Source organism: Lipophrys pholis, assembly GCF_963383615.2.
Source record: "Lipophrys pholis genome assembly, chromosome: 7".
Taxonomy (NCBI): Eukaryota; Metazoa; Chordata; class Actinopteri; order Blenniiformes; family Blenniidae; genus Lipophrys; species Lipophrys pholis.
Window position 1 is genome coordinate 26597735 of NC_137638.1, and position 13308 is coordinate 26611042.

Sequence of the window (13308 nt, forward strand, 5' to 3'; positions counted from 1 at the left end):
AGACATTTCCATGTGAATAACATTTCTTCTGATATCGGCTTTTAGCGGACTCGCTCTGCTTGTCGTGAACATTCAGTGGCTTTGATTTGACGTTTGTGTACATGAACATTTGATGTTATGTCAAAAGAAACGTTGTGAATTAATGCTCCCCGGGAGGCAAACTCATCCTCTGCCTTTCTACAAAAGCAAAGACGCAAATAAATAATTATGTGTGTAAAAAAAACAACAAAAAACACAGTTCAAACAGAATGAATACGTCAAACATAAGAAAAACAAATGCCACTTCAATCCAAGCAGGTTTGAGGGAGGAAAGCAAAGTGTGTGAGGTGGAAGTCGAGGTGATTTGTAACATTCAAGTTTGACATTTAAACAGAACAATACATACACAATAACCAATTTGTATATTGTATAATTAAACCCTGGAATCTGAAACGGCGATTCTTTGCTGGAGAATTGGTTACTTGGAAACAAGATGTTATGGAATCATTTGCTAAACAACGTTTGCTGTAAACACGCCGTGTGACTTACGGAATACTAAAAAGCACCTGTGCTATTTTTCTATTTTCTTCTGCGGCACAGATGATTGAGTGTCTCCTTCCCGTCACTCCACACAACTACACCGACCCGAGAGGGAGAAGATGTGTGGAAGGCCTTCGGGAGATGAAATGAAACACCCAGACCGCCGCCAGTGAAGGACTTGAAGGTGCAACCGTGAGTGTCAAGAGAAATACCCCGGTTTGACCCCGGGGGGGTGGGGGTGGGGGGGCATTGGCACAAGTTTAGATCAAGAATCCTTTCAGGATTAGATTCAAAAAATAAAAATAAAAAACAGCAACGACCAAGATTTTGATGTTGACAGATTGATTGAAATGTTTGATTTTTAGGCCCCCAATAAGAATAAAAGTAACTTTGTTACTCTGCTCAACAATCACCCAAGGAAAGGACTTTTTTGCATGATTAAACTGATGTCAGTCAAATCAGAGAGGAAACGAGACGGAACGGCTAAAACGGACAAAAGACAAAGACCAAAGGACCAACGAGAGCATGAAGACGATCTACAGCAGGGGTGTCAAACACATTTTAGCCACATGCAGCCTAAGTCCACCAGCAAAGTAGTTCCATAATAACCTTTAAATTTTAACTTTTTCTTCGTTGTGGCGCAAAACCAAACAATTAGGACTGAAAATAATCTCAACATAAATCCATCGTAATGAAACCAGTGAAACGTCCCCAAAACAAACCGTTGTCTCGCTTTTACAAACTCCCGCAGACGACTGATCCCTCAACTCGGGTCTGTTTTGTTTCTCTCTTAAGAGAAATACTCTTAAGAAATCCGTTAAAAGACTCAATGTTTTCTTTCAATCTTTTTCCATTGTGTTGGTTTGTCGGGCTGGATTGGAGCATCTTGCAGGCCGGTTTTTGGGCCACGGGCCTCATGTTTGACACCCCTGATCTACAGGGTCGTGTAGGAGTGACCAGAGGAAACGATGAAGAAGCATCAAATCACACAGAAGGACCTGAAAGACGGCAAAGAGGAGGTTGAAGACAAGCGCCTGCCCAGAGCATGAAGAGGTGAAACAACCACCAAAGACTCTTCTTGGCTCCACGCAGGTTCGTTTTGTTTTGAACAATGAGCAGGGGCTGAAGTTGGAATACGAAGAGCTTATTGGAAATGTTAAACGTTTATGATGATTATTCTGTACCTCCGGCTACACAAACTTACAGTGCCTTTTATTAAAACCTCTCCAGGGTCCAGAGAACAGAACATATTTCAATATGGTGGAACTGTGAACAGGAGGCGGGGCTGTGCTGAATATAGGAACATGCGCCGAAAAAAACAACAACAGCAACTCCCACCGGGATAAATAAAGTTCAAAATGGCCGCGGCTTCTCCAACGACACGACGCCAAAGTCTGTGCTTGGTGAGCCGGAACGACATGGTGGACAAACGGAAGAAAAGAAACGCTGGGTGCCTGGAGTTCAGTCCAGAGGGACCTCGGCCACGCTGGGCGCCATGAAGGACGTGGCTCGCTTCGACTCCTTCATCTTGTCCAGGCCGAAGAGGAGGTCCAGCTGGGTGACGGGCCGCAGCCGCTCTTCATCCACCGGGCTGCAGCCAAAAGACACAGGAGGTCAGGAGGGGAGCGACGTCTCACTGCGTGGATTTCAGTGTATCACACAACAAATAGTGAAATACTGCACCAGCGGGAAATGACGCATAAACAAACCATAGACACAAGAACAGACGGTGGAACATTAGACTCTAATCTGACGCTTTTAAAACGGTTATATTACCAAGTTTCAATCCAAAGTTCATCCATTTCCTTAGCGGCTATGGCGACAACCTTCATGTTTGGCATTAGAAGCAAACAAACTCTAAATTGTAACTAAACATTGTTTGTTTGAAGAAAAATTCATGTCATTTAGTCACAATTCGACAATAAACAGTGAATAGAAAGACAAAATGTTACTGGAATATATTCAAACAATGAACTGAGCTTTTCTTCTTTTTTTTACACACAAAGATTTCGTAATGTTTTTTAAGTTTTGATAACTTTGGGTCATTGCTCATGAAAAACAATATTTTGTAATGTCATTGAAAATCCCTCAGTGCATGCTGGGTTGATTTGAGATCTCCTCAAATAACAAACACCAACCAAGGACATAACAACCCTTAAATATCACCGATTGAGAAAACTACATTTAATTGAAGGAGCTTGTTTTTAACCCTTTCTGCTCCTTCCACACAAAAGTATCTTTAAAAAAACCCCACAGAGCAGTGGTGAATGTGACTCCTGCACTCATTCGGGTTTGGTGGTTCTACATTTACAAAATCTGTTAAATTCCTTCAACTTCTATTAACTTTGCAACACGATCTTCCCGAGGTTGTACCGTCACCGCTGCACTCTTTTTAAAAAGCAGCTTCTTTACTTCACGACGGCCGCCATGACCGGTGCTCACACACCGCTGAGATAAAATGGGGACGGGAACACGGGCAGGGTCTTGCTGAGCACTTTGAATCAAACTCCTGGCAGATCGATGATCCCCTCTAAGAGTGGCCATGCTCGGGATTGGGATTATAGGTCGACCTGCTCTTCCACCGCAGCCAGAAAATATCCAGCACATGTGGTATGAATTAATCTCCTTCTTATGTATTCACATCGATTTAGATTAATTTAAATATTCATGGATTTTTGACTCCGATACACACGCACGGCGTTCACGCTCGTGTTTATCTTAATCATCCTCCTCCTCATTTGTGGAAAGACCACAGGATGAACTCATTGCATTGATTACCGAGAGCTAATCTCAGGCTGCGCGTCTGTGGAGAGCCTTCGGCGTTCACGTCCCCCCCCTAAACACTCGTCACAAACTCTAAACTGCAGCGCTGGATCAGAAATGAGCTATTTTCACTCAAGAGTTCTGAAATTGAAAGTGAAAACTACTTTTTTCATCTTCGCTGGGCGATCCAGCCTCGCTGCAACGGGGATTTCAATAGTCGCTTAGCAACAGCCCAAGAATGGGTTACATGGATCAGATATTTTTATAAAACCTTTTCCATGAGCCTTTCATACCTGTTTATTCACATTTGTTTCTAAAAAAAAAATAAAAAAATCAACAATACTACATTTTTAATAGTGTTTGAAGTTTAATGTAGAGAATTACCTTGAAAATGATTTGATTAGTGTCACGACTGGTGTTTATATTTCTGTGCTCATTTCTATTCATCAATGACACAGCTGAGTGAAATGTGGCGTGACGTATCCACACACACACACACACACACACACACACACACACACACACACACACACACACACACACACACACACACACACACACACACACACACACACACACACACACACACACACACACACACACACACACACACACACACACACACACACACACACACACACACACACACACACACACACACACACACACACACACACACACACGAGGACTCTCAGGCCTGGTGGGTGTTTGCATGTGAGTCATACCTCTCCTCCTCCGGGCCGTCCCGGAGCTGCTGGGCGATCTGCCTCATTTGCTCCTTGCGGACGTAGTCGCGGACCCGGTACATGGCGGCGTCACGACAGAGCTCCCGGAGGTCACTCCCGGAGTAGCCCTCCGTCTTCTCGGCAATCTCCTTCAGATTAATGGCGTTGCTCAGCTGTGTGGAAAAGCCGGGCGAGTGACGTGAGACGATTTGATAGAATTATGCCGCCACAAGTCTTTAAGCAGCATTCGATGCCGCCAGTCAACTGTTCCGGCGGCGATCGCACTTATTTCAACGCGATTTGGCAGAGAAAACACCGGAGTGACATATTTAGAGAACAAATAAAGACAATAATTCATTTAAAGGGCGAGGAAGAAGACAAGGCACTCTTACGTTTTCACCGGCTAAAATCAGCCTCAAGATATCTTGTCGTTGCCGTGTGCTCTGCGAAGAAAACAAGAAGGATCAAATATCTCATTATAAAGGCTTCAAGTAAAAACCACCAATCAATTAGCCTCAATTAACCCTCAACACTCCATCTGCCAATTATTATGAAAGAGAGAGAGGCACCAGGGGCAGGAGGTTCAGAATTACTATATTTTCAACTGAATTTTACCTCAATAAATTTATTTTGGTATGTTTAGAAAATGGAAATATAAGTGAAGATTCCTCAGATACAATACAGTCTGGATATCTTCCGGAGAGTCTTACTGGCAGGCCAACATGAAAAGTGGTGGGCATCCTGCGCAGAATGGCTGGATCCACGTCCTGCGGCCTGTTGGTCGCTCCCATCACCATCACCTGCGATCAAAAGGGTCAACATGGAAACACGATATGGCAAAATGTATTGATGAACCACGGGCGGAGGTGGAGCTCTGGTTTTGTCACCTGGGTGGTGGAGGAGGTGTCCAGGCCGTCCCACAGACTCATGAACTGGGCCTTCATCATGGCTGTGGCCTCGTGGTCCAGACTGGAGCGATTCCTCAGAAATGAATCTGACACACGAGACCAACATGAAGACAACATGACGCTTCGACTAAACTCACTCCAGACAGACGGAGACCTCACGGCCCACAAACACAGATCTGAGGCTAAATGGTGTCTGTAAATTCTCAGCAGGTGTGAATGTGAGTGTGTGTGACGGTCTGTCTCTTTGTGTCGACCCGGTGATGGATCGCTGACCTTTCTAGCGTGTACTCTGCCTTTGTCCATTGTTAGCTTCATCCCTCTGAGACCTCAAAGCTGATGCTTGACGAGACCTCATCCAAGAGTGTAATTCACATCAACTGCGACTTGTCATAAAGTCTGATTAGCATATGGAGACTGATTGATCCCAAGAGAAATTGCAGAAAAACAGAGGATCCTGACATTTGAAAATAGGTCTGAGGATCATCACATTCGGTATTAAAGACATGCAGGGCCTTATTCCAAACAGCTGGCAGAGTTAAACGGCCTTCTAACAGTCTTCAATCTGATTATTACTGTCCTGTCATCAAGTAAAGCAAAACCAAGAACGAAAGCGTTTATTATCAACACTGTGGACAAACCTGACAAATGAATCTCAATCTATCTGGTTGTGGAAAAAACCTAATTGAAGCGTTAAAGGAACATCTGTATTGAATGACCCCATGAAACGATACCAGCTTAAAGGAAGATTCTATATATCCAAACAGAGAGGTGTGTTCCAGACGTGAATGACATCTAAGCATTACGCACTCAGATGATTTAAGGAGAAATCTCAGAGCTCATGCTGGTGTTGGAGCAGCTGAGACACTCTGACGAAGTGATGATGTGAGAACAGCAGCATGATTTCATTTCACGCATAAATCTTCTTTAAATCCATTATTATCTCATGAAATTCACTCTTCTGCTGATGGTTTTCATATTTCTGATATTTAAAGGAATTTCTTTTATAGTATGCTTTTCTTATTTTAGTTGTTCAGAATTGAGGGCCACCCTGTCGGCATGGTTATCTGCCATGACGCGGACTATTCTCCATATTTAACGGTTAATGCGTTTTTTTAAGTATCACATTTAAAATAAAATAAATAAATTTCCAGCCCCGGTGCACCATAAAGACCAATTCTTTCCTGTGCAATGTAAATTATATCCAACATATTTTCAAACATGGTTGCTTTTTTTTTTTATTAATAAAATGAGGAAACATTGCAAACAAAATGCCAAAGTATGGTTTACACTTCCTCCTCCCATTTCACTCATTAAATGTTGGAGGTTTCTCCATTTAAAAATAAATCAGCCAAAGCACTCAAAAGCATGAAATCCAAATTTGCCATAATGTGGTTATGTGGCTGCTGTGTTAACTCCAGTTCTTTTCTTTGTTTTACTTTGTTGTTATTTGGTGCAGATAAGAGTTTAGTCCACAAACTGAAGGTCAGAACTTGGGCAATGTACTTTTCATTTCATGGGGATCTCAATCCTCCAGCTAAAGCAGATGAGAAACACAATATTGACAAAACATTTTCAGACCCTCACCGATCTCATCGATGAAGATGATGCAGGGCTGGATTTTGACTGCAAGAGAGAAGACCGCCGCGGTCAGCTTCTGCGATTCTCCGTACCACATGTCTGTCAGCGTGGAGGCCTGAAGGTTGATGAACTTGCACCCCGAGGCTTTGGCTGTTGCCTTGGCGATCAGGGTCTTCCCACATCCCGGAGGGCCGAACAACAAAACCCCTGCAGGGACAGAAAACTGTGACTCACTGATTCCTTCAATTCCACTTCGGATCATTAATAACACTTTTCTTGTTTGGAGACTTTGTGATTCATAAGAAACTCACTCTGAACCAACTACATCCCAGAGGTATACTTTCTAAAGGTTGCATGATACAAATAAAACATTTAAGTCACAAAAACCAAAGCAGCTTATTCAGAGGATAAACCATCTTGAAGCTTTTTGTCAAGCTTCGTGCCAAAAAGTGAAAATAAAAAATCCTCCCTTTAACTAGAGCGTTTCTTAAAGTGCTCCTCCATTGTCACACTGCCAAGAGGAAGAATCTTGTCAGATAGACTTTTTGGAACATGACTCAATGGTTTTTTGAACAATAATGATGAACAGAATGACTAAACGGAAATGCCGCCAGAGCTGTAGCTTTTGATAGCTGTAATTTGTCACTCAGTCTTTGAATCTTGGTTCTGATATTTATTAATTTGTCATCAAACTATGGGCCGGCGCTATGAAAAGAGCAGAGTCAAAATGTAGGTTAATTCTTCTCTTTTGTTCAGGTTCATGCAAAAAAATTAAAGACTTGTGATTATAAAGGCAGACAGTCATAGTTCTGAGTGCTCATGTTGACGCTTTAATCATTATGCAGCTTAACATTCCTCTATCTTCTGCGACTGCGTTACCTTTAGGAGGCTGAAAAAGTTTCGATCCAGCTAACAGGTGTCTTTTCTGAAAGGGCAGGATGACTGTGTCTTGAAGCTCATTAATAACCTCGTCCAGACCTGCTATATCTCTCCAGGTTACCTATGAAGCAATATAAAAGAAAAGAAAAAAAGTCTGCGCTACGATAGAGGGCACATAAAGATATAGATCATTTCAGTGTCATATAATGAAGATACAGACGTTACCTTCATCGTTTGTGGATCGACTAAATGAGACGCGATGTTCATCTCGTATTCTGTTAGTTTGACGCCCTCGACACCGATCCTCTTCATCAGCAGCTCTGCCTGAAGTGTGAACAACAGATTTTTTGAGAATGACGTGTAAAACGCTGTCTGATGATCACTGGCAGCAGAGAAACGCCACTGACAGGCTGATGTTCAACGTACCCTTTTCTTGGCTTGGCTTTTCTGTTTGGAGGTAGGGTCCATTGCGTCCACCACCCATTTGATGCTGTAGTAGGTGGCTGCGCCGAATATGGTCAACCTCACCAACATGCCGACCACCTCATTCCTGGATAACGGCCGTAACAGGGCCTCCCTGGGAAGATCTTTGAGCAACATCTCCGCTGGTTGGCGTCAGTCCATTGGCTGGATGAGGAGGGAACAAAATTGAGGCAAGAAGAAAGTTTGTTATAACTCAGACAGGAGGTCAAATATGAGCGGTAGAATCGTAACTCGGTGCTCTGCGGTGTGATTGCTTAATTCAACAATCTGGATTATCTGGGATTGGCTCCTGTGCCCCGATAACCCAAAAGGATGAAGCCGTGGACAATCTGAGGTTACTTTGCACTTTGTAATACTTTTTGTCCAGTGACAGAATAAAAATATAGGATTACAGCACTTGATCAGAGATTTGGGGTCATTACGCACAATAATTTAGGAAGGTTGAACACTTCAAATTAAAAGAACTCTATCAAGGGTGTGACCCAGAAATAAAAATTGTAATTTAATGAATTTCTCTCATTAATAACTCCCTTATGATATAGTTGTAGAAAAGGAAAACAGGAGCATAAAATAGGTGAAAGAGAAAATACGTTATCTCATTTGATCTCCTCCATATTTTCTGATAACCGTTATATGTGAACGACAGCTGCTCAAGAGGCTAATCAGGCTCATTTGAAACCTTATTTTCCCTAATACGAGATTATATCAGGTTCTGCTTCTATGTTCAACACAAACACGACGTTGCCGAGTCACAAATAGCTGCAATTTGTTCACATTGTCAGTTAATACGTCTGATAAATTCACAGCTTAGCATTTCAGATTAGCCTCAAGCTAACCCAAATCCGACTGAAAAGCATCGAATTGGCACTACAACGTCACACACTTTTAGTATCACACAAGTAAGGTCGTTTAAACTGTCACCTTGCGGTGGAGGACTGGGATATGAGACAGCTTGAAGAGGAAAAAAAGAGAAATGTAGCGACACTTACTGAAACAGAAAGCGAAGCGATGCATCAAAATGCATACGGAGTGCAGCGTGGTAAGTGACTCGAGTGTAAACAAAGAACACTGGACAAAGGTTCCGGAGAGAGTTGTTCCAGCTTGCAGTCTGCCACTAGATGGCAGAGCTTTCACACAGATAATAAACTTATCAGCACCATGGACAGAACCTGCACATCCACAGTCAGGCCTAAACATCATCCATCCATCCATCCATCCATCCATCCATCCATCCATCCATCCATCCATCCATCGTTGTAGGAAACCAGAGTATCTGGAGGAAACTCACGCACACACAGGGAGAACATGCAAACTTACCATAACATACCATTTAAAACAAGTAAATATTTGTATGATTTACAAGTACATACAAGTAGTCAAGTAAAAAGGAAAGGACATTACGTTCACTAAAGAAATAATTGAATGAAGTAAAAAATATAAAACCAGGGTTGTAGAAAACACACAGACTGGCTGAAGGAAGGACCTGGCCTTTAGTAAAATGTGATCAAAGCCACACAATGACAATGAGTCTGTTGTGAAACACACAGGCAGAAAAGCTTCAAATTACACTTCTTTACATTGTTTTTTCGAGAAATGTCAGGTTGTCAAAATTTTCTGACATCTATGCATTAAAATCCTAAAACAAAGAAACAGCATAGTTGTCATTGGTTACGTGTTTTTATTCCCAAACCTCAAGGTTTTCATGTATTTACTGCTCCATCTCCATTGAGATGAAAGTGGGCTGTATGCGGTCCCTGAGCCCGGATGAGCTTGACTCAGCTGATGAATAACAGATCTTGATCTGCCTTCTTAATGCTGTGTAACGGGTTTTCAGCACTTATCTACCCTTTTATTATGCAACAGTCACAGTGAGGCTTCAGATTGGGTTCACATTTATTTTGCAGCTTGACTATGACCTCAAACATACAGTGAATGCCACTGTGTTCCTCTCCTAACTATTTTCAGTGTGAAGAGCAGATTGCACGACCTCAGCAGAGCTTCTTTCACCATCGAATCTGTCTGGAATTGCATGACGAGACGGAAGGAAATGACCCTACCTCCATCTTCAGATGATCTGTGGTTAATTTTTTTCCAAGATGTTCGAAACGACCTCTCTATCAAGTTTGTTCAAAAAGAAGTGTTCACACGTCGAGTGTGCCTTGAATTGTTGGTGTTGTTTTGACGACGAATGGTGGCAGCACCATATATATTGATTTTTCTTTTTTTACTTTGCACTTTGGCAACTGACAAAAACAAACACCAAATAGCTCTTTTCATTGCAACTTTGCAATGTTTTCTCACCTTACTTCCTGCGTCTGGAAATATATTTGCATCTTAAGGCAATCCAGTCGTAAGAAATGTGCAAAAATGACAACTCGTACTGCAAAGAAAGGCAAGAATTAAGGTTATTAAATTTTTTTTTAACAAATTTAAACAAATATACAAGCAGCTTATTGAAAAAAAAAATCCCTTTATTTTGGCTGCAGCCTGCTTATTTGTAAGGTTTCATTTGCATCAAGAACATGTAGAGCGATTAAAAAATTATGTAAATTCCTCTCACTTATCTGTTAAATGAAAGAAAGGAATAAAATCAAAAAATAAACATCTTCTGGAGCTGAACTCTCTGGAAGAGATGTATGTGAAATTGTCAACAAAAAAAAAATTACTCTGACTAGACATCAAACTTGTAAGCATGTCCTGGGGTAGACAACATGCAAATGTGTTCCAGTCTTGAGCTATAGCTCAAATCTGAAGCCGTAATCTGTGTTTGGTTCCCACTCATTTCCAGCGCCGTCTGATAATGGATAATTTGGTCTTCTTAACTGCAGACTCAGAGATAAGGCCGTAACAAATGGCTTCTCCCACAAGCAATTCATCACACAAGGGCCAAAGGAATTGTTAATTGTCACAGATTGTGAGCTAAATCTGAAGATGTTGCTTTCAGTCGGATCCGCCTTCGTCTTTGTTTGAGGTTTGCGCCAATGCAGCGCGCATGACAAGTGACACGAGCGTGATACGACTAAGCCTGTTCCCCATCATGTTAGGATTTAATGAATACCTGGGCACTCCTGTTTGCATTTTCCTCTGAGGTCGACGTAAACAACAGAAGTTTAGAGTGTAACATTCACCCTCCAGTCCGTAGAAAACCAAATACGATCTGGCCCAGTTCACCACACTTCTCTGTGAGCACAATTAACTTGATTTTCAATGTTGTGCTCGAAGATAAGAGTCCCTTCTTCACAGTTTTATATTTATTTTTCCTCTGAGCCCTCATGTTGCATGAAAAACCTCCACACAGTCCTCCCCTCGACCCCCCACTCCCCCCTTTGTTGTCCAATTAGTTGTCCAAACTGGATACAGGATTTTGTCCTGCACATTTACGGCGAGAAGCAGCCACTGAAGTTAAGTCCACCCTTGCTGTGGAAAATGGCACACAGGCCGCTGTAGCGCACACCTTTTGGCTGTGAAAACGCTTCATAAAAAGCTTTAATCCCCCTGTACTGCAGCAGAGAGTCCCAGGAGATAGCAGCCTGACGGGGCCATTTTGATGGGTCTGGGCATGAAAGCGCAGGCTTGTGTATCTGTAAAGTGCAGCCGGGGCTCCACATTCCCACAGCGCCTCGCACCTTGCCCGTACAACCACTCTCGTCTGGGTGGGAGCACAAAAAAAACAAAAAAACAACACATCCAGCTTCCTGTCAACCTCCACTATTCTAAAGCTGCAATAAAACTCTTTGCTTCCAAACGCCAAAGCTGGACTCTTGTGAGAAAGCTGGCTGGCAACTGATTGTTTTTTCCAGTAACAAATGAAAATCCATGTTGAATGGTTCGAGTTTTGTCATTATGCTTTTTTCATACTATGGTTTTTGCATGGTTATATTTAGTTTGTTGTGTGTGTAATGACTGGACAATGGCAACAGTATATCTACCTTTTAACTGCACAAGCTAAAACGGTTTAACACTTAAGTAAATGCTGTTCACAAATAACAGTTAATTACCCTCTCAGTCTCCAAGGAAGAGATATTACCTCTCGCAGGACAGGATAAAGAATCATGTGGGGGTGGATTATTTATATGCCTGTTTTCCAGAAGAAGCAGAGGCATTTAGCTTTGAAAACACCAAGTGCAGAGACTAAAGCTGCTCACCTCAGGATACTCACCCTTTTCTCTAGTATTTCTCTCTTTTGACACTTTAAAAAAACACACACAGTTGTTGTGTTTTCATGCCTTCTGGGGACAGTCCGTTGGCTCGCATTTATTCCTCCTGCACACTGATTCTGCCCTGCTTATTTATTGGGTCAATGGAGGAGCATATTTTCTTTGATATGGTTTTATTATTGCTTTTAAGGGCTGGGCGTCTCTTATCCTCGAGCTGGCGCATGCACAGAATGGATTGTAATGTCGGTGTGAAGTAAGTGTGTGGCGCACGGCCTACCATCCATCCATCCATCCATCCATCCATCCATCCATCCATCCATCCATCCATCCATCCATCCATCCATCCATCCATCCATCCATCCATCCATCCATCCATCCTTGACATAGCACCATTCAGAAGATGACATGAAGAATACTTGAAAAAAAATACAGCTCGAACAGACTACAACTCCCCTGCAGCACTAAAACATTTTAACATGGCGTGACTTTATAGAATTTATGGTAAATGTTTGACTTTTTTTCTTTATTGATTTGATCGAGAACTTTAACACAAAGGCATTAAAACTATTCTCAGCAGTTAATAGAGCCATCCAACCGTTGCAGTTTCCCTTCAGCTGGCGTTGAACTGGCTTTTGGTTTGCTCCTTTTGGCACTGCTGAGCTGCCAACTGTTCAGGGATGTTGCATAAATGATTCATGTCTGTTATATGACAAATAAGCCTATCATTGTCTCCTGGCCCAGATGAAAAGACAGAGGGATGAGCAGACAAGAGATCCATGAACAAACTAATGTCTGGGTGAGACTCAACTCAATACTGCTCAACAAAGGGATTTCACATGATGCCGAGACTTCCTCAGGCATCCGGCGTGCCTTTGTTCACGCTGCCAAGGTAACTCACGCACGTCGACAACACACCAACGCTGCCAGGGAAAGACGATTACAGCTGTAGCTCCATATTGACAACTTTCTTCATTTTCCTCAAATCTGCAGGTTGCAGCGTTGTTGTTGAGGCCCAGACAACATGGTTAAAAAAAAAAAAAAAAAAAAAAAAGGCGATAAAACAAAGCTTGATAATTTGTTTTCTCCTTCTCCTCCATCACCTGTGACAGGTGAGAAGACGGTGCATTCCCACCGGCAAATCAGCCATTGCATGTAGATTAGAGTTCACAGTTCTTGAAGAGGAATCGCTTTGTTTGGGTGGGAATTTATCGTAAATCAGACATGATCTGCCCTGAAAATATTCTACACACATAAGTATTTTTCTCCTGTTTGCTTTGTAGGTTTTGACAGGCGGCT

At 42.3% G+C, this 13308-nt stretch overlaps 1 protein-coding gene across 1 annotated transcript; it reads right to left on the reverse strand.

The window, feature by feature from the left end:
- Positions 1-1150: 1150 nt before the first annotated feature.
- Positions 1151-8905, reverse strand: atad1a (ATPase family AAA domain containing 1a). The gene is made up of 10 exons (XM_080468333.1): positions 8845-8905; positions 7799-7999; positions 7598-7696; positions 7373-7493; positions 6500-6700; positions 4895-5001; positions 4718-4807; positions 4400-4450; positions 4008-4180; positions 1151-2110 (listed from the first exon to the last, which is right to left on the reverse strand). Exons 2-10 carry the CDS (start codon positions 7970-7972, stop codon positions 1981-1983), a joined length of 1146 nt encoding a protein of 381 aa, XP_080324459.1. The 5' UTR covers positions 7973-7999; positions 8845-8905; the 3' UTR covers positions 1151-1980.
- Between the last annotated feature and the right edge of the window lie 4403 nt (positions 8906-13308).